The sequence below is a fragment of the Mustela putorius genome, unplaced genomic scaffold, assembly GCF_011764305.1.
Source record: "Mustela putorius furo isolate JIRA1106 unplaced genomic scaffold, ASM1176430v1.1 tig00003853_pilon_pilon_pilon, whole genome shotgun sequence".
In the NCBI taxonomy this organism is placed as follows: Eukaryota; Metazoa; Chordata; class Mammalia; order Carnivora; family Mustelidae; genus Mustela; species Mustela putorius.
This window is the reverse complement of record NW_025422005.1, coordinates 13,805,740-13,824,251: the sequence shown is the minus strand read 5'-3', so window position 1 is coordinate 13,824,251 and position 18,512 is coordinate 13,805,740. Positions and strand designations below refer to the sequence as shown.

The following is an 18,512-nucleotide window of genomic DNA, read 5'->3' as shown; positions in this document are numbered from 1 at the left end:
AGCATTGAAGGAAATTTATTCATGAGAAAACTCAGGGAAACAATCTGCTGGTTACAAGCTCCAGAAGCCCTTGTCAGAACAGCCGGGAGTGGGGGCCGGGGGGGCCGGGGGGGCCGGGGGAGCTGACCGCCACCCTGGGGACAGAAGGGCAGACACAGGCGGGTGTGGGTACCGAGGCGTTCTTCACGGCCCGCCCGCTGGCCCTGTCCCCGGGACCTCACTGCCCTCTGGGTTAAAGTGCAGCTGGGGGGGTGGGGGTGATGGGTAGAACTGGGTGCTGGAGAGCTGTAGGGACACTGGCCGCCATGAGCCCTCCCCCCTCCTCTTCCTGGTTTCTTGAGGCTCAGCCAGAGTCTACCCCACCCAGATCCCTCCTTGGAGCACCCCCCACCCCCCACCAGCCCTCACCCCATCAGATTTAGAAAGAGCTCCCCAGGAGGGGGAAGGCTAGCTCCATCCGTTTTTGCCCAAGACTTGGGGGGGGCAGTGGGAGGGTGAGGAAGACTCCAGGGTTGGTCCCCCCTGCCCAGGTAAGCTCCTCCCTTGCCTTCCTCCACCCCCTGGAAAGCCAAGGAAGCCAGAAAGGCCTCGGCTCCAGGGCCATGAGTCAGCAGGGTCCTGCCCAGACCTGACTCCCAAGCACACCATCGAGGGAGGGCCATTTTGGTGCCAATGGGGAGAAGCTCTCCTGGGGACGAGAGACCTTTGGGGAAACCTATGGGGCTCGAGCTTCTGCCAGTGGTCTTCCTAGCCTGGACCCAGCCCCTTCCTCAAGGCTGCTGCTGGCAAGGCACCGACCCTCAGCCCAGGGTCCCAGCTCCACCATCTGTACCCCAGGGGCCCCGCCCCACCAGGACGGTGAGGATCTCACACCCACCTCAGCAGCTTAGCCAACCTCTTCCTGCTCCCAAAGGCGTATCTCTAGGAGGCAGAAAGGAAGAGAACCACCCACCCCCTCCGAAAAAGAACCCTGAAGACCTCTGCTACCTCCCCTCACTCTTGAATATATTAAATTGTGCAGCTTGGCCCCAACCCCTCCCTTCAGATCTCCACGGCAACCGGAAAGCGTTCCAAGTCCAAGTCTGAATCCAAGTCCATCCAGTGCCAAAGGGGGGGCTCCGGCCTGTCTCCCCACCGCTCCCCCGAGGTTGAGACCCAACATTCCACAGGGGATGAGAGGGGAGGAGGAGTTGGGGCCTCAGTCCTCAGCCCCCTCTTCCTCCACGTGGGGGGCCCCGGGGGGATCCTCGGGCTCGGGGGTCTGCCCGCCCGGGTGGGGGTGGGGACGGGTGCCCGGCTGGGAACCCGGCGCGTCCTCGCCCTGCACATAGACGCTCAGCCCGTGGCTGGGCTCCTTGCCACATGCTTGGCAGCTACAGTGCACGATCTTCTCCACCAGCTTGTCCACCCGGGGCACCTCCTCGTGGCCGGGGCACTCCAAGGTCACCTGCAGAGAACAGCAGAAAAGGGGAGACATGTTTCCAGAGGCCCCACGGGCAACAACACTCCTCATGGGACCGACAGTCCCAGAGACCCCAGAATGCCTGAGCCTGCCTGGAGGGTACCCCGTCAGCTTTGCGGGCCCCTCCACAGGGAGGAGGGCAAGCCGCCGCAAGAGCCACCCGACTTGTCTCCTCACAACCTGTCCTGCTCCCTCCCTACCCATTTCCTCACGGCAGCCTGCGGGGAGAAATCCAACGGGGCCTGCCCCTGTCCACAGTCCACCTCAGTGGACTTGAAGAAAAGTCCAGACTCCTCACCAAGCTCCCCACCCCCAGGACCTTCAGGCGGCCTCTGGCTGACCTCTCCATCCCTGATCTCGTGTCACTCCCATCAAGTCTAAGCTGCCTGATCAGCCCGAGACTTTGCACATGCTGTTCCCTCCACCTGGAAGGTCCTCACCTAACCTATCCCAGACCACCTGCCCCCAAATCGCCCACTTGACTTCCACTTAACCTTTGGGGCGCTGTTCCAACATCACACCCTCAAAGAGCCCCATCTCAAAGCCACAGCCCAGCCTAGGTCTGCCCCACTGGACCCTGTCGGGTCTTGCTTTTGCTGTTGCTTTTCCAACAGCTCTCCCTTTTTCCATCTTTCTTCCCCTTTTCTCCCTCCTTCCTTCCACAAAGCACCTACTCCCTGCCAGTGCTGGGGACATAAGGATAGGCATGGTCCTGCAAAGAATTCAGAGTCTAACGAGGGAAGCAGACTTGTCACAATCACCCAAATGCAGATGGAAAACTGTGAGAGGACAGAGGTCAAAGCAGACGCACACAATGCTCAGGGGGATAAGAAAGGGCCCTGAAAATGCTGCCAAGCGAAGAGCAGGAGAATGAATAGATGTTAAGTGAGTAAGGAGAAGAGAGGTATTCCAAACAGGGGAAAGAGCACATCCAAAGGCCCTGTGGTTGTACCATGCAGAGCAGGTATGAGAGATTGAAAGAAAGCATACTGATGTCAAGTGTCAAGCAAGTAAAAAAGATAAGGGAGGCGAGACAAAGCTCAAGAGACTGGGGAGGGAGCCAGGCCACGCTGGGCACTGTGGGACACGGCGAGGATTGGGTCTCATCTTAAAAGAGTAAGAAACCACTCAAAGAATTTCATTGTAGGACTGACATCAGAATGGAGCTGCAGGAAGAGCTCTTGTCCAGTACACATTGGTGTCAGACACATAAGCCATCCTGTGGCAAGGGCCACGTCTGGAGCCCCAGCACAATTCTCGGCCCCCGTACAGGGCAGGGCCTGACCGGTAGGCCCTGCGGCCGAGGCCCAGGCAGACAGGGGCAGGCAGCAGTACTCACGATCTCCCACATGGACTGGGCCGGCATGCAGGAGTCGCAGTGAACCAGGGACTCCGTAGACTGCGGGAAGGTGTTGGGAACGCTGTAACTGAAGCACTGTCCTAGGCACGCCCTGCAGGAGGAGAGGTCACTGTGCCCGTGACACCGCAGCGGCGGCGGCGGGGATGGGCTGCCCCGTCTTCTGCCCCTCCCCCCACTGGCCCTGCCCCGCACCTGTTCTGGATGGACTTGGCCTCGCAGCCGCTGTGGCCCACGATCTGGGTGATGTTCTTGGCCTCACACCAGGCGCTCTTGTCCGGGAACAGTGCCAGCTTGTTGATGGGCGGCGGAGCGGCCAGCAGCATTGCGGGGAGGACGGCCCCCACCAGGACCCGGAGCATCCTGCCCGTGGCCTCTAGGGCCCTAGGACTGAGCACAGATGCAGGTGAGGCTGGTGGGGCCCAGAGGCCCCGTGGACAGAGGGGACAGCGGCATGGCAATCACGGGCTCTGCCACCCGACTGCCTGGGTTCGAGCCCTAGCTCTACCGCTTACCAGCAAAGCACAACCTTGGACCCGTTATTTGTCCTTTCTGAACCTCGACAGTGGAGGCACTAACATATGCACGTGCCATGGGCGCCCAGGAGGTTATGAGAGCCCCAGCAGTGAGACTAGCCCATAATGCACACTCTGCGGGTGCTGCTCTGCTACCCTACTGTGCAGCTTTGAGCAAGTTCCTTTCTATGTCTGTGCCTCGGTTTCTTCATCCAAGAAATGGGGATGGCGAGACGGGATGGCAGAGGACTGTGATGCTTCAGGGCCTCTGGCAAACACACAGGCTTGCCCGGGAAACACAGTGCCTGCCCTCGAGGGGCTGGCCACCCAGCGCATCTCCTGGGCACACCGCCTGCATGTCAGCTACCAGGAAAGCTAACCTCCTCCATCCAGCACTGTGACTTCTTGGGCCACCTTGGCTGGCTGGGCGTCAGGGGAAAAAGCTAACCCCGGACCAGGCTACTTCTTTTTTGGATCCCCCACCAGAGCCGCAAGCCCTGAGTCTATACATACATCTTTATGTATCCCCAGGACCATCCCAAACTCCAAGGCAAGACCAGAGTCTGACGGGATGGAAGGAGACGGTAATACCAGAACTGGCCGGAAGATGGCGCTGCAGGGCAGCGTGTGTCCGAAGGAGAGTGTTCCCCGACTTCAGCCTCCCTAGGCTTTGCCGTCTCCCCAACCTCCAAACGTGTGGAAGAGGGAGGCTTCAGAGCGACTTGGAAATGAGGGCCAGGCCTGCAAGGGGGTGCTATGGGGACAGGACATGGGAAAGGGTGTAGAATGGGGATCTGGGAGTCCGCACCTGCTGTACAACCCTGGACACCCAGGCCTCAGTGTCCCCACCTCTAAAATGAGTGAGGTGCCCTGGACACTGGTTGTCAAAGTCGGCGGATCATAAGAATCCCGAGTTCCCTAGGGACTTCTGGAGTGAAGTTCTAGGGCTAAGCGGGGCTGCGAATTTTCTAGCAAGCTTCCAAGGTGCCTCCGACTTGGAGCCAGGCTCGAGAACTGGTCCAGCTCAATCAGTCCAGGATTCCATGCCTTGGGACGGTCCCAAGCGGGGTCTGGGCATGGCCGAGTCGGGATCAGGGGCCAGGTGCTGTCCCACAGACACCCAGCACTAGAGTGGGAACATACCCTTTCTAAATGACCCTACCCTCAGTCAGCCTCCTTGGTGAAGTGTCCAGAAAGGGGGTGGTGTTGGGGGTGTTGCCTGTTACTCCAGGGAAGACCTAGGTCGGCTGGCTCAGCTGGGCTCTAGGAGAGGGCCCGGGCCCCCTGCAGGGCTGGGACCACCTCCACAGCCCCGTGTTCCCTCCACTCAGAAAGTCCTGCTCAGCCCCTTCTCCCTGCAGGAGGTCTCCAGAAGCAGAGCTGAGTCCCATCTCACTGGACCCCAACGCCTGGGTGACCCCTGCTCCCAGCCAGCGGGGAGGGGTGAAGCAGGGAGAGCAGTAGGAGGTGAGTCGGGACAGCCTGCCCAGTCCCAACTGCATTTGTGTCATGACCCTGGCTCTCACCCACATATTTCCGGTCTCACTCACAAGACCGACAGCGAACCCGTGTTTTCAGTACAACCACATCCTAACAAAATAGGATGGACTCGTTCCTAACTGGCAACCCAACTAATTTTTCAACCAGCGGGGCATCCATAAGTCTCCCTGACCCCACTGGGTCCTCTTCCGTGCCTGGGGAATCGGGCTTGGAGTCAGGGTCTGACCACAGCACGCCACAAGGAGCCCCGCAGGGACCCCCACCCCCACCCCCTGAGGCCAGAGCTCCCTCAAAGACCTCAGGCAGGTCTGGGCACTTTGTCCTCTCCCTGACCCTGTGACGGTTCCTTAGGAAGATTGGGCCAGGCAGGAGGTGATTGGGAGCTGAGGCTGGGATGGTGTGTTAGTAGCCCTGAGTCCCATGGATCTGTTTTGCAGGTGATTTGCGGGGGGGTGGGGGGGGGCGGTTTTGGAATGGCAGCCGTGGGCCTGGACCAGGCTAAAGGGGGGCAGAGCTGAGACAGGGGTAAGACCAATAACAAGGCTTATTGAGAGACAGGGCAGTGGTGAGGTTTTAGGGGGAGTCACGGGCCTGGAGCACAGGGACTGGTTATTAGGTTCAGGTTATAGCGAAGGGGGAATCTTGCTCTCCAGGGCACAGTCCAGAGCTAACCCAGCAGGGCCCAGAGGGGGAAAGTGGGGGGTCCCTTTAGCCAACCTGCCAGCACCCAGGACCTCAGAGCAAGCTGGAGCCACTGTCTGCTTACCCAGACTGGCGGCCCTGCTCCCACCCCAAGCATGGCCCCCGGAGTCCTCTGGTTCAAGTCCGGCCTTCCCACCTAGGAGCTGTGTGACTTCCAGAAATAAAGCTCACCTCTCTGCACCTACTTTCCCCTACCCTAAGATGGGAGCACAGCACTGCTGGGGAGAGGGACTCAGAGAAGGCAGTCCGCGGGCCCCCAGCTCAGTCGGGTCCCCATCCCCTGGGAGCAGCACAGGAAGGCGGGGCAGGCCTCACACGGCTCACAGGTTTTCTTTATTTTTGGTTTATGCTCAGCTAATTTTTCTAGACAGCAGTGGGACCTTCCTTCCTCAGACAAGAGCCTCACCCACAGATTCTCATCTCTTCTTCCCTCCCTAAAGATCACGCCGCAAGTCAGGGGACTCCTAGAATGCCAGGATGGGCAGAGGGATTCCCCCAGGCCCACAGCCCCCCACCCCCTTGCTTTGCAAAGGGGTCATCCCCAAGGTCCCCCAGCAAGTCGGGCCAAGCGGTGCCCTTCCCATGAAGCATGAAGTTCCCCACAGTTTAACGCTCAGTCCACTAAGCACTTCCTAGGTGGTGGGGGAGACGGAGGCCAAGGGAGCGCAGGGTAGCTGGGAGCGCAGACCCTATGCCCGCTCAGAGCTCAGAGCCTAGAGGAGGAGGTTGAAGGAAGTGGGGTTTCACGGAAGCAGTTGTTCAGATGGGAACTCGGGGAAGGTTGGGGTGCAGGGAAGGAGGGATTCTTAATTCTGGATTTATTGATTTTAAAGAATTTATTTGAGAGAGAGAGAGAGTGAGAGAGCACAAGCAGGGGGGAGAGGCAGAGGGAGAGGGAGAAGCAGACTCCCCACTGAGCAGGGAGCCCAAGGCAGGGCTCAATCCCAGGACCCTGAGATCATGACCGGAGCCAAAGGCAGATGCTTAACCAATTGAGCCACCCAGGCACCCCATTAATTCTGGATGTAATTCAGGATTTGCGGTGAGTTACCAATGACCGGGAGAGGAGGGAGCTCCGGGCCGAGGGGACCGCACTCGCAAAAGCAAGGAGAGGGGCTTCGTTGCTAAGAGCCCGGCCCATGCCCCACCTGTCTCAGAGCAAGAGTTGGTGCTAACTGGGCCAGACACTGTTCTGGGTGCTTTTAACGTGTATGCATTTATGAAGTCCTTACAACCACCCGTGAGATAGCGACTACTAGCTCCCCCCTTCTACAGAGGAGGAAACTGAGGCATGGGGAGGTTAAGAGATTTGCTCAAGCTTACAAGATCAGGACTGACCAACACCAAGACTTGAATATGGACAGCAGCAAGATAAGCACCAGCTACCTTTGCAGACGGGAAGGCTCCCGGAGGATAAATCCAGAAACAGGAAGAGGCGTCCAGGGAAGGGTCCAGAGTTGGCAAGAGGCCTGGGGCTCCCTGCCCCGGCAGGCTGCGTCTCTTATCCTTATTCGCACTACCTGGGAGCACACACACACACACACACCCCGCCACTGACAACAGTGCAGCCAGGGCCGACCCCTGGGACATTGGAGCCTCGGGAAAGGTCTGATACAGGCCTGCCTCCGAGTCGTGGCAAGATTTCAGTGGGGGGTGAGTGCCTTCTCACCAGACCCCTGTCGCGCCTAGATCCAAACCCCCCAGATCCTCAGAGGCCTTATGCAAACACCAGACACATCCTGAGGCTGCCAATGACACAGAAAATTCCCTGGGGGGGGGGAGGGGCCGTGCGCGTGGAAACTGAGGCACAGAACAAGGAGGCGAGCGTCCAGCTTTCTCATTCCAGAGAAAAGGGCAGTGGACGAACACAGCAGAGCTGGTGGGGGGCTTTCTCGGGATCCTTCATTCAAAAGGTCCCCAGGGAGGGGTGGGGGAGGGACAGCAGACATGTTCCGTGGTTGGGCCTTCAGGGTCCCCTTCTCTCTTTCCACACCGCCCAGAACCCAGCATCTTCCCAGAGATGCTTGCCAAAGCCCACATTCCCCGGCCCCGGTGCTGCATTTTAAACCCCACAGGTCCAGGCTGTGGTCCGGGCATCATCAACGACACTCCCACATGATTCTGAGGCCCAGCCAGGTCGGGAGCTATGGCCCCCCAAACTCCCCAGGGCAGGGACCCCCATAACAGCACTGCTGACGGGAGCCACCCACGCTGCTGCCTGGATTCCAGGGCCTGGAACAAAGTGTTCAAGTCACTGGAGGGACCCAGATTTCCAGGGAGCCCTCCAGCCCACCCACCCCCACCGTGAACCCCTTCGCAGAGCCTATATTGTGTAACAAGTGAACAGTCGCTGCCTGTTTCCTCTTTAGGGCAAATCTGAATATTCAGGCTACATATGCCAGGATTTTCTTGCTAGAAAGGTCCACTCCCCACCAGTCACATACACACACAGGCCCCTGGAGTCACCGTTCGCAGCAATGAGCCTGGTGTGGAAGCAGGTGAGGCCAGGGCTGGCAAACCCCTGGTGGCAAGGATCTCCCCGACTTCCACTTGCTTCCTAACCTCTCCTGGGCACCCTTCCCGCCTACAGCCCCACCTGAGTCAGACGGAGGCTCCTGCCTGTGGGCCCAGCATCTGGGCGACACGGTGATGGACTCCCCAAGCCCGTGGTGTGTGTGGTGTGTTGCTCTCAAAGTGATCAGATGACCCCAGCCCACCCCCTCCTGCTTTCCCTATCCACATACGCACAGAGCACGCTCTGGGTCCCCCGCCACGGACGGCCACAGACCCAGGTTCACATCCTACCTTGGCCAACATAAACTTTCTGTGCCTCCATTTCCTCATCTGTAAGGTGGGCACACGGAGTGCGCAGAAAGGTCTGCAGAGAGCAGCTGCCACAGGATACAGCCTCAGCAATGTCACCCCTAGGGCTAGCCTGGGGTCCCTGAACTTTGCCCCCACCCTCTCCCCGCCTCCCACAGGATGCCCTTCTCCCTCCCCTCCCCCTCCCCTCCTCCCATCAGATCCTGGGTGGGTCCTGAAAATAACCAAATCCGGGGTTGCAGCTGCCCTGATGAGAGTGGATTTAGGGGAAACTCAACCATCGGAGATGATGTCTTAGAAAGGGTTTTATAAACTGTTGAGTGCTGCCTCCCACACGGACTGGCCAGGGTCGGAGCCAAGAGGAAGAATCCTCAGACTCTCACTCTGGGGCCACTGACTGAAGGGACAGGGTCTTGGAGAGATCAGTCCCCTCGGACCCACCCAGGAGAAAACAGGCTGGGCCTGGCTGCCAGGCTGTCCCCACGGAGGGTGCGGAGGGCGTGGCCTCTGTGGCCACAGCCCCAGGCTTGGGCTCAGCCAGGGTGGGGCAGTCCCTGCAGGTCTTGGAATGAGCGCAGGGACTTCCTTGAATGGTGCAGCTGGAAAGGTCGCTCTGGGACTCCGGCCAAGAGGCATCAGACCCCAGCCCCGCTCCTCTCAGTAGGCTCTACTGGGCCTGCTCTGGGGTCCAAGGGCAAGTTCAGGCCCAAGCCCATCCACTGACTCACTGTGTCCCCGGGCACGATCAAGTCTAGGAGTTACAGACGGAGCCCCCCTGAACATTTGCGTTGCCTCCCCGAGCCCCACACTGGTCCCCTCCAGAAGAGCGAGCATGGCCTGGGAAGGTCCATTTAAGCAGATTCCCTCAAGTGCAGTCTGGCTCCGGCATGTTGCTTAAGGCCACTGTGATTCCATGACCCCAGTCTCACCGCGGGGTGGCTTCCTTCCTCCCCTCAGCCCTAGGCGCTGGCAGAGCATGAACTAACTGTCCCAGGGGGTAGACGCCCAGAGCCAGGCCCATGCTCCCAAGGCTTGCCCGCCTCTGCCAGGCAGGTCCCGCTTCGGGGCCACAGCAAACCACCCCCCCCCGCCGCCCCCCGCCCCAGGCCAGGGCTCTCCCACCTGCAGACCCTCCTGCCCACAGACCCAAAACTGTCTCAAAACAAATCTATGCTAATGAGCTGCTGCAGGGCCCGCTACACATCTGCTCAGCAGAAGTCCCACTGCAGACCTCACCGGCATCCCTGCCCACTCTGCAGCCTCCGACCCTTGGGGCTGGGGGTGGGGAGAAAGAGCCAAACTCAGTCTGAAATCTCACTTGAAAAGAATGAGGATATACCCGTGGCTAATGCAGACCACCTACTCTCCTCATCCACCCCTCCCAGGCGCAGGCCCAGGAGAAAGAGGTCCAGCTTGCAGGGGTGGGGGGGAGAGGAGCAAGGGTCACCAAGGAAATGCTCCAGTCTTGCCTTTCCTTTGGCCCCAACTAAAGGCAAACCACACCCAAGCAGCTCCAGCATCTGGGGGGAGTTTCTGGAGGCTGGGGGTTTCCACAGTAACAAAGGGTGAGGGGCTCCTTGTTGACAAAGTGCTTCCCCACTCCCCTCCCCAGCCAGCGCCCAGCCTTTGGCCTCCAGCCCTGACCTCTGTTTTCCTGGGGTTCCTGTAGTTACAGGCTGGTGTCCTCCAGCTGGGCGAGGGCCTCAGAAAGCCTGAAAATGTGCCCTTCTCCCCTGATGTCTGCCAACCCCCTGCCAAGGCGGGCAGCTGCCCCCTTTACAGCGGCTTGTAAAATATCAGAATCGCCCCGCCCAGGGAGCGGGGCGGGCAGGTGGCCGGCAGCGGGGCCCCGCTGTCCCGGCCGCCTCGCGGGGGTGGAATTCTTAAGAAAACTGAGCCCCCTGAGCCCCCGGAAAGGCTGGCTCCCTCTGCCCCAGACTCAATTCCAGGGGGATGACCCAGGCCAGGCCCCGGGGGCAGGCGGAAGGTAGGGGGAGGGTTTACGCGTCTTTTACCGCGTCTAGGAAACTATTCATGAACCCCACTGCGGGGGCTCGTGCCTCTGACACTGGGGGATTGTCTGCATTTTAGGGTGGGGGGGGTCAGGGGGATGCACAGACACAAAGGTACCCCCTCCCAGAGGGGCAGACCGGAGAGACAGACAACATAAAGGCATAAACCCAGGGAGGCTGAACACGAAGGCAGAAGAGAAGAAACAGAAAGAAAGGGACCGAACAGAGAGGGGGACGGAAACAGAGAGACGAGAGACACGGGCAGTCGGATGGGGAGACAGAAACACAGGGAGCGAGACAAAAAGGAGGCAGAAACGTACCGCAGCGGAGCGGCTCGCGGCGCGGCGAGGCCCGGGCAGAGCCGGGGAGACGCGCGAGCCCCGCGGCCGAGCTCCGGCCGCTGCCCCGGCGCCCGCGCGGCCCGACCCGCCCTCGATCCGCCCGGCGTGCGCTCGCCACGCACCTCCCTCCCTTCCTCTCCCGGCCGCCGAAACTCTCACCAAGCGGTGGAAACCCCCGGCGAGTCCGGGGACGGGCTCGGAGCGCAGCGGTGCCCCCAGCCACCCCGAGCCGCGCCCACGTCCCCAGCCCCGGCGTCCGGAGGCGCCTCCGCACCGTGTCCCGGGGCCGCCGGGCGGGCCGGGGGCGCGGCGCTGCCCCTGCGGCCGAAGCCTCTGGAAGCCGGGCGCCCGCGTGCCGGCCCGGGCGGGACTTACCGCGCGCGGCGGCGGCGGCAGCGAGGAGCGCGGCGCGCCCGCCGGTTCCCGCGGAGCTGTCTGCGGGCCGCGGGGGGCGGCAGGCCCGGCGCCCCCGGGAGGCTCGGGAGGCGGCCGGCAGGGCTGGCGGCGGCCCCGCGAGGCTCGGCTGGGCTGCGCTGCGCGCCGTCTGCGGCCCCGGGCGGGCGCGCGGTGCGGGGGAGCGGCGAGCGGAGCGGCTCCGACGTCAGGGGTGTCTCCGCTCCAAATAGGGAGCGAGGGCGGGGGCAGCGGAGGGAGGGACGCGAAAAAGAAAGAGCGGGCGGGCGCGCACGGCCGCTCCCTCCGGGCTCGCGGGAGGGGGCGCCCCGGCCGCCCGGCCCGGCCCTTCTCCCCGCCTGCGAGCCTCGGGCCGGCCTGCGCGGCGATCCGACGGCACGGCGAGCTGCGGAGCCGCCCGGGCAGGCGCCCCCGAGCAGCGGGCAGAGAGCCCCGCGCCCCGATCCCTTCTCAAGTCGCCCTCCGCCGACTTGCTCTGCGCGCCCAACTTCCCTCTGCCTAACTTTTCCCGACACTGGCCAGGCCTCGGGGTGACAAAGATGGAGGTCTTCCTTTTTGCGGGGACCCGGGCGTTGCGGGCTTGCTCCGAGGCTGTGGCGCTCCAGTCCACCGAGTCCCGGCACCGGGCGACCGTCCCGGCTCTGCAGTCCCGCGGGCCGCCCCACCTATCGGCTCTGGGGCAGGTCAGGTCCGGCTCTGGGGTCCCCGCTGCCCCTCGCCCTCCGCCCAGCCTCCTCTCAGCTCAGGCACTGGTGTGGGCATCCGGAGAAGGGGGTGGGAGCCCCGGAAGGACTCTACAGAACGAGAGCGCCGACCAACGGACTCGCTTCTCGGGCTCCCGGGAAGGGCAGGACGCAGGCCCGGCGCCCAGCGTCGCCTCGGCGGTCCAACTTATCAGCCCGCACTTGGGTGGGTGGCGGGTGTGCCCCCTCTGTTCCCTGTGCTCTCAGGGGAACGAGGAAACAGCTTTGCTCCTGGAAAGTGGTAGCCCAGGACACAATTGGGGGACCTGCACATTTTGCTTTCTACCAGAGTTGTGCGTGTCCGTCTATTTTACCCCAGACCGATGGTTGTCACGGGTGGCTGAGCATCCCGGGTGGCTCCAGGCGGCCTGGTGGTAACTCCACGGTGTGCTCCGGTGGTTCCAAATCCAGACGCATCCCCATGCCTCCTAGCTCCCGCTTATGCTGTTCCCTCTGCCTGCAGTTCCCTTCTCCTTTCCTCTCCTGGCAAAGTCATTCCTTGAGCACCAAATTGGAAGTACTTCCCAAGACCCTCGGAGAGCCTAAACCTCTCCTTCCTCAGGTGTGATCCTTGGCATGGAAAAGAAGTCTGGCAATTTCCCAGACTGGCAATTTCTAGCTGGCTGGGCACATCTCTTTCCTCCATTAGACCACAGGCACCTTGAGGGCAGTGATGGCTGGTTTATTTTGGTGTCCCCAGTGCCTAAGGACGTGTCCCCGATATATTTGGCTGAATGGAAGTAATTATTAACCGCCATTGAGAAGTGTTCCCAGGAGAATACAAGAATAACAATCCTACGATATAGAATGTGTATCTTACTTATGATGGGTATTCGTATGTATAATAATAATCACAAGAGCTCACACATACTGAGCCCCTGACTGGGTGCCTGCTCCCATTCTAAGCACTTGCCACCCACACAATAACTCTAGAAGATAAACAGTATTGTTATCCCCCATTTTATCAGGGAAAGGAGAAAAACCTAGAGAGAGGTTAAGTAACTGGCCTAAAGTGACACAGCAGGAGATGAGGCCAGCTACTGTCTGTTGGATGACCACGACCTGCAGAGCCTCGCCTCGCTGCCTGGAGCTCGGTAGGCACCTGGGAAATCTTTACTGTTGTGCTTACTCAGTTCTCAGTGCAGACTCTGGGTAGGGTGGGCTGTGGATCTCTGCCACTCCAACATGTAGACCCATGAGCTTGTCGGATGGCACAGCGAGCAGGGAGTATAGTCCTTGACAGTTTAGACAGTTTAGACACGACTCCCCCCAAACCCAGGGATGTTCAAGAACAATCCCAACCACCTAATCAAGGACACGGGGCTTGGTCTTGAGTCACCCCTGCCTGGGGAAGACCGGTCATCACCGAAGGACCACAGTGTGCTCAGGGGGTCTGGAAGGTGACTTGTCGATAATACCAACAGCCACCGTTACATGCCCGGTATCATGCCAAGCACTCCGCCCGCTTTATTGTATCGAATCCTTACCACAGTCTTCACATTATGCCTGGTTTAGAGGTGAGAAAAGTCAAGTCCTCAGGAAGTGGAGTGACCCGCCCAAGATCACACCGCTAGTGAGAGTCGACCTTGAACCCAGACCCGACAAGTCCAAAGCCTGTGCTCCTTTGCCTGCCACACCCTCTTGGCTGCCTCAGAGCCTCTCCCCATCAGGCTGTGGTGAGGAGACTATACCCCCGGGAGCCAGGGTGACGGGGCCCCTGCAGGAAAGGCAGAACCTGTCACGCCAGAGTCCCCGAGCTCACGGAGCTGCACCTGGTCGTCAGCAGCCCGCCAGTTGCCCCGACAGGCCTGGCTGGCACAGGGCACGGGCCCGAAGCCAGAGCCTGCTGGCCCCCGGCCAGCCTCTGGGGGCCGAGTAATGTGGGGCCCAGAGCCGGGGTAGAGGGCTGAAAGCCTCTCTCCCCAGCTCATTAGCAAACATCTGGGCTCAAGAAAATGACCGACCTGGAATGTGGCTGGGCTGTGGGGAGCTGCTCCCTCCCTGAGTCCGGGGAATTTGAGCTCCCTCCCGCAGGGCACGGGCTCGGGCCAGCTGTTTCCTCTAATCCCGTCAGCCTGGCCTGGACAGGGGTGCAAACCTCTGCACTCTCCTGGAGAGTGAAAACAAGCAGAAGGCCTTCCTTCCCAGTGCGGCCCACTCAGTCAGGGGTGGCTGATGGGTTCCCCCACTCCGCCTGGAGAGCAGCACAGGGTCACCCTCTTCTATGAGATAAAGACCAAGCATCTCTACACATCCATGTTCGCAGCTGGGAGGGGCCGCCAGGACTCATCACAGAAGGTTCTGGAATCTTCCTGCTTGGGTCAGAATCCTTGCTCCATCACCCGCTGACTCTGGGACTCGGTGCAAGCTGTTTCCTGCCTGGGCCTTGGTTTCCTTCCCTGCAAAGTGCAGCTGGTCACGGTACCCCACAGGGTCGTTGGTCAGCACTCATTCATTATGTAACAGATACGGAGCGTGCCTACTACGTGCCACACAGTGTGGAGGACACGACAGCGCGCACAAGACCAATAAGGTCCCAGCCTCGAGATGCGTGTTCTGCACAGGGAGCGGAGTCCAGGGAACAGACAAATGGGTTTCTCATCGAGGGCTCTGAAGGGATGAAGGAAGCTGGAGGGGGTGCTGGGCTGAGAGATGCCGCAGGAGGGGCTCAGAGGTGATGTTTAAGGTGAGGTTGTGATAAGGAGTCAGGACTCCAGGAGATGAATGGATGCTTGGTACAGTTTCTGGGAAACAGCGCGTGCTCCAGAAACTGAAAGCTATCTTTGGAAGGCTCGTGTACAGCAGACGGGAGGCGGGGGTCCGTTCCCCTGGACCACAGCTGGGCTACAACACAAAGCTTTCTCCTCTGACTCAACTAATGCGCTTCCTGAGCCTCAGTTTCTTCATCTGTGAAATAGGAATTTTAACAGCGCCCAACCGCAGGCTTACGGAGAGCCACGCACACGAAGCCCAGAGCCTGGCACGGGCTCCCCCTTCTCGGGAAGGGGGAGCGGCTCGTGTATCCACCCCTCCCATGGAGGAAAAGGATTTGCCCACGTCTGCCCTGCGAGTCAGGATCAGGTGCAGGTGTAGAATCAGATATTCAGACTCTGAGCCCGCCCCCTGGGCTGTATCCCCTGGCCTCTTCCTTCCTCTGTCTCTGGAGGCTCAGGAGGGCTCTGGGGGCCCCATGTGGGAGGACAAGAAGGTGGCGATGCACTGCAGAGTCTGGTGCAGAGGTGTGTCCTTGGCTGGATGGGAGAGCGGGGGGAGGAGCCCTCGGGCCCGTGGACAAATTCAAAAGGAGTGGGAGGTCAAGAACCAAGAAGAGGGACCACGTGCTAAGAATGGGGGGGACGAGGGGAGGGAAGAGAGTCAGAGACAAGAACTGAAGCCTGGGAATTTTTGAGTAGAAATTTCAGCCCAAGTCCCTCTGACCCCAGTGGTTGCCGCTTTCCGCTCAAGGGGCGGGCAGCCCGGCACGGTGGTCGCGGCTGTTCACTCCACTGCAACAGTGAACACCCTGGTGTTGCCAGGGAGGGGTGCCAGGGGCTGTCCCCAACCACCCCCTTGCCCCTCATTTGTTTGCTTCCTCCCTCGCTTCACCCTCTCTGCAAACTGCCACCTCCGTGTGGCAGCAAAAGAGCCGGGCTGTCCAGAAACGGGCAAGAGCGTCTCACCCTGCTGCTTGTGGTAAGCACTAAACAAGGTTGCCATGGCGGGGCCCACACAGGGCGCGTCCACTCCTCGACTGTGTCATTTGTCCATTGTTCCCTTACAGCATTTCTTCCACTGCTCGGTTCCCAGCGGCCACACAAACCCACAGAGAACAGAGCTTCTCTCCCTCCTCAACAGTTGATGCGCATTTAATATCCTACAGAACAGCTCTTTCTTCCTTAAGGTTTTTGTGTTCCGGATAAATTCATTGAAAAATCCCCTTTTTAGGAACGTGGGGGTTGGGGGAGAAAAAGAAGGCACAAGAGAGTATCATCTGGGTGTCTGCCCAGCCCTTCCACTAGGGCGATGGCCTCCGACTATATCTACAAATAACCAGGGCTCTTGGGGAGCCTGGGTTGCTCAGTCAGTTAAGTGTTTGCCCTTGGCTTGGGTCATGATCCCAGGGTCCTGGGATCAAGTCCCACACTGGGGGAGAGGGGTCCTCTGCTCAGCGGGGAGCCTGCTTCTCTCTCTGCCTACCACTTGTCCTGCCTGTGCTCCCTCTCTGTCAAATAAATAATTAAAATCTTTTAGAGAAAAAAAATAAACAGCGTTCTCTCGCAGTAAGTGGTTCTCCTAGAACCTGCCCTCTTGGCCAGAGTGGTGGGACCAGAGTGGACAGCCAATTGAGGCTGCGCCGATCAAATTCTCTCCGAAGATTCTGAACTGTAAGGCCCAGGAGCTGTGCTGGGCAGCTGAATCCAATCCAAGTGGGATTCTAGAGAACTCTAGGCTCCTGAAGAAGCCGGCGAGGGCTTGGTTCTTGTGCATCCTTGACATTCACCTGTCCTTGGAATCTCTGAGTTAAGCTAATTTGCAGTTTATCGTTCACCTCCCCCAAAAGTCTGATTGAAACAATGTCTTTCTGGGACTAGTTCCTAAGTGTCTGGCACAGTGGCAGGTACTAGGGACAGCAAAAAGCCGAAAGTCTGCCCTGTAAGGAAAAAGGGCAGACACACAGCAAAAAACAGCAAAGTCCCAGGGGGCTGATGGGCCCAGGAAAGGCTCACTGGAGGTGGCGGGATTTGAACAGGGGCTTGAGATAGGAGCAAGATTCGAGCAGGCCGGGAAAGCTGTCCATACTAAGAAAGAAAAAGCCAGGGAAAGCGGTATTTAACCAACACGTGGCCCATGGGCCTCCACAGTGCGCCAGTGGACAAAAGTAACAAAACAAGCTTGCCCCAGAGTCCTGAACACAGCTCCTCTACGAGTCACTGCCAAATGGATGCATTTGGTTTGTGAGATGAAGCTTGGTTGAATGAATGTACCACCCACAGGAAACTGTGTATCAGGAACAAATAACTAGTTTGATCGAAACAGAGTTAATAGACTACTGTTCACTTACTCAGCAAATATTTATTGAGAAACACGTTCCAATCCCTGCCCTCAGGGAGCTTACATTCTAGTAAGAGGAGACAGACAGCCAACCAATAAATGTAGATAAAGACACAGACCGTGGGAGACTGTGGGAAAGGCCGGAGAGAAAAATCAAGCAGAGCAGGGAGGTTAGGGTGTGTGTAGGGTTAGAAAGACCGAAGCGGTCAGGGGAGATCTCACTGAGCATGAGACATCAAGGAGAGACTGGCGAAGAGAAGACGGCAGGAGCTTTGGGGGTACCTGGGCGAGGAGAGGTCAGAGACCACAGCCCGAGTACAGCCAGTCTCAGGGCCCCAAGGTGGGAGCACAGCAGTGAGTTCGGGCACAGCGAGGACGGACGGACTGGGGCAGAGGAGCCGGGGGAGGTGGGAGGAGTCAAAGCCAGACAGGCACGGGGAGGGCCGGAAATTGCAAGGTCTTTGGAGGCCGCTGGATTGGCTTTGGCTTTTTTTCCAAATGGGATGAAAGGCCACTGGAAGGTTTGGGGCAGATGACTGACATAATCAAATGTATGCTTTAACACTGGCTGCTGTGTGGAGAATAAAGGGGGGGGGGTGATGATATAATCCCATGTTCCTATAGACCAAGGCTTCTCTTACAGTAATGAAGACATATGCGGACGCATTTTTCTCATAATAACCTTTTGAAGAAATCATCTTTGTTCCATTTACAGACAAGGAAAGCGAGGCATGGACAGAATAAGTAACTTTCCGGACTCCACAGCAAGTAAGCGTTGGAACTGGGATTCAACCCCTCAACCCCCACTAAGGGCTCCTGCTCTGTAACTTCTTTTGTGGAGAGAGCAGTGGGCAGAGTAGGAGGCCGAGGTAGGAGCTGGTTGGTGGACGACGGCCTTGAATGCTAAACTAAGAGATTTGGACCGATATTCTGTGCGTTAGTGGGGAACCACTGAAAATTTATAAACTGAAACAATGGATAGAAAACAGTGTTAAAACTGATGGAGAGGCAGGGGGGGCACCTGGCTGGCTTCATCAGCAGAGCACACGACTCTTGATCTCCAGGTTGTAAGTTTTTGTTGTTCTAAGACTCTATTTTTTTTTTAAGATTTTATTTATTTATTTGACAGAGGGATAGAGATCACAAGTAGGCAGAGAAGCAGGCACAGGGAGAAGGAGAAGCAGCCGCTCAACCGACTGAGCCACCCAGGCACCCCAAGACTCTATTTTCAAGTTATCTCTACACCCAACGTGGGGCTTGAACTCACAGCTCTGAGGTCGAGAGTGGCAATGCTCTTCCAACTGAGCCAGCCAGGCACCTCCTCGGAGTTGTAAGTTTGAACCCTATGATGGGTGCAGAGATTACTTAAGAATAAGATATTAAACAAGCAAACAAACAAAAAACTAAAGACCTGCGGGGGAGGAGGACGGCTGGAGGCTGAGAGGCCGTGGGAAGTCTTACAGAGATTCTGGGGAGGTAAAAGAAATCCCCAAGACTCCCCTGCCCTGATTGAACAAGGCTTTACAGATAACAGCTTTGGGCCAAACACGCAGCTTTATGGCTGGTTTCTGGGGCCCAAGGAGAGGAGTCA

At 58.9% G+C, this 18,512-nt stretch overlaps 1 protein-coding gene across 2 annotated transcripts; it reads right to left on the bottom strand.

Moving 5' to 3' along the window:
* Positions 1–11,278, bottom strand: NBL1 (NBL1, DAN family BMP antagonist). Of its 2 annotated transcripts, none has more exons than XM_045063854.1 (4): positions 11,088–11,278; positions 3,015–3,209; positions 2,802–2,913; positions 1–1,447 (listed from the first exon to the last, which is right to left on the bottom strand). In XM_045063854.1, the coding sequence occupies exons 2-4, from the start codon at positions 3,179–3,181 to the stop codon at positions 1,199–1,201; spliced, it is 528 nt and encodes a 175-aa protein (XP_044919789.1). In that variant the 5' UTR covers positions 3,182–3,209; positions 11,088–11,278; the 3' UTR covers positions 1–1,198. The 2 variants fall into 2 exon arrangements, with proteins under 2 accessions (XP_044919789.1, XP_044919790.1); XM_045063855.1 differs by lacking the exon at positions 11,088–11,278 and adding an exon at positions 6,923–7,129.
* Between the last annotated feature and the right edge of the window lie 7,234 nt (positions 11,279–18,512).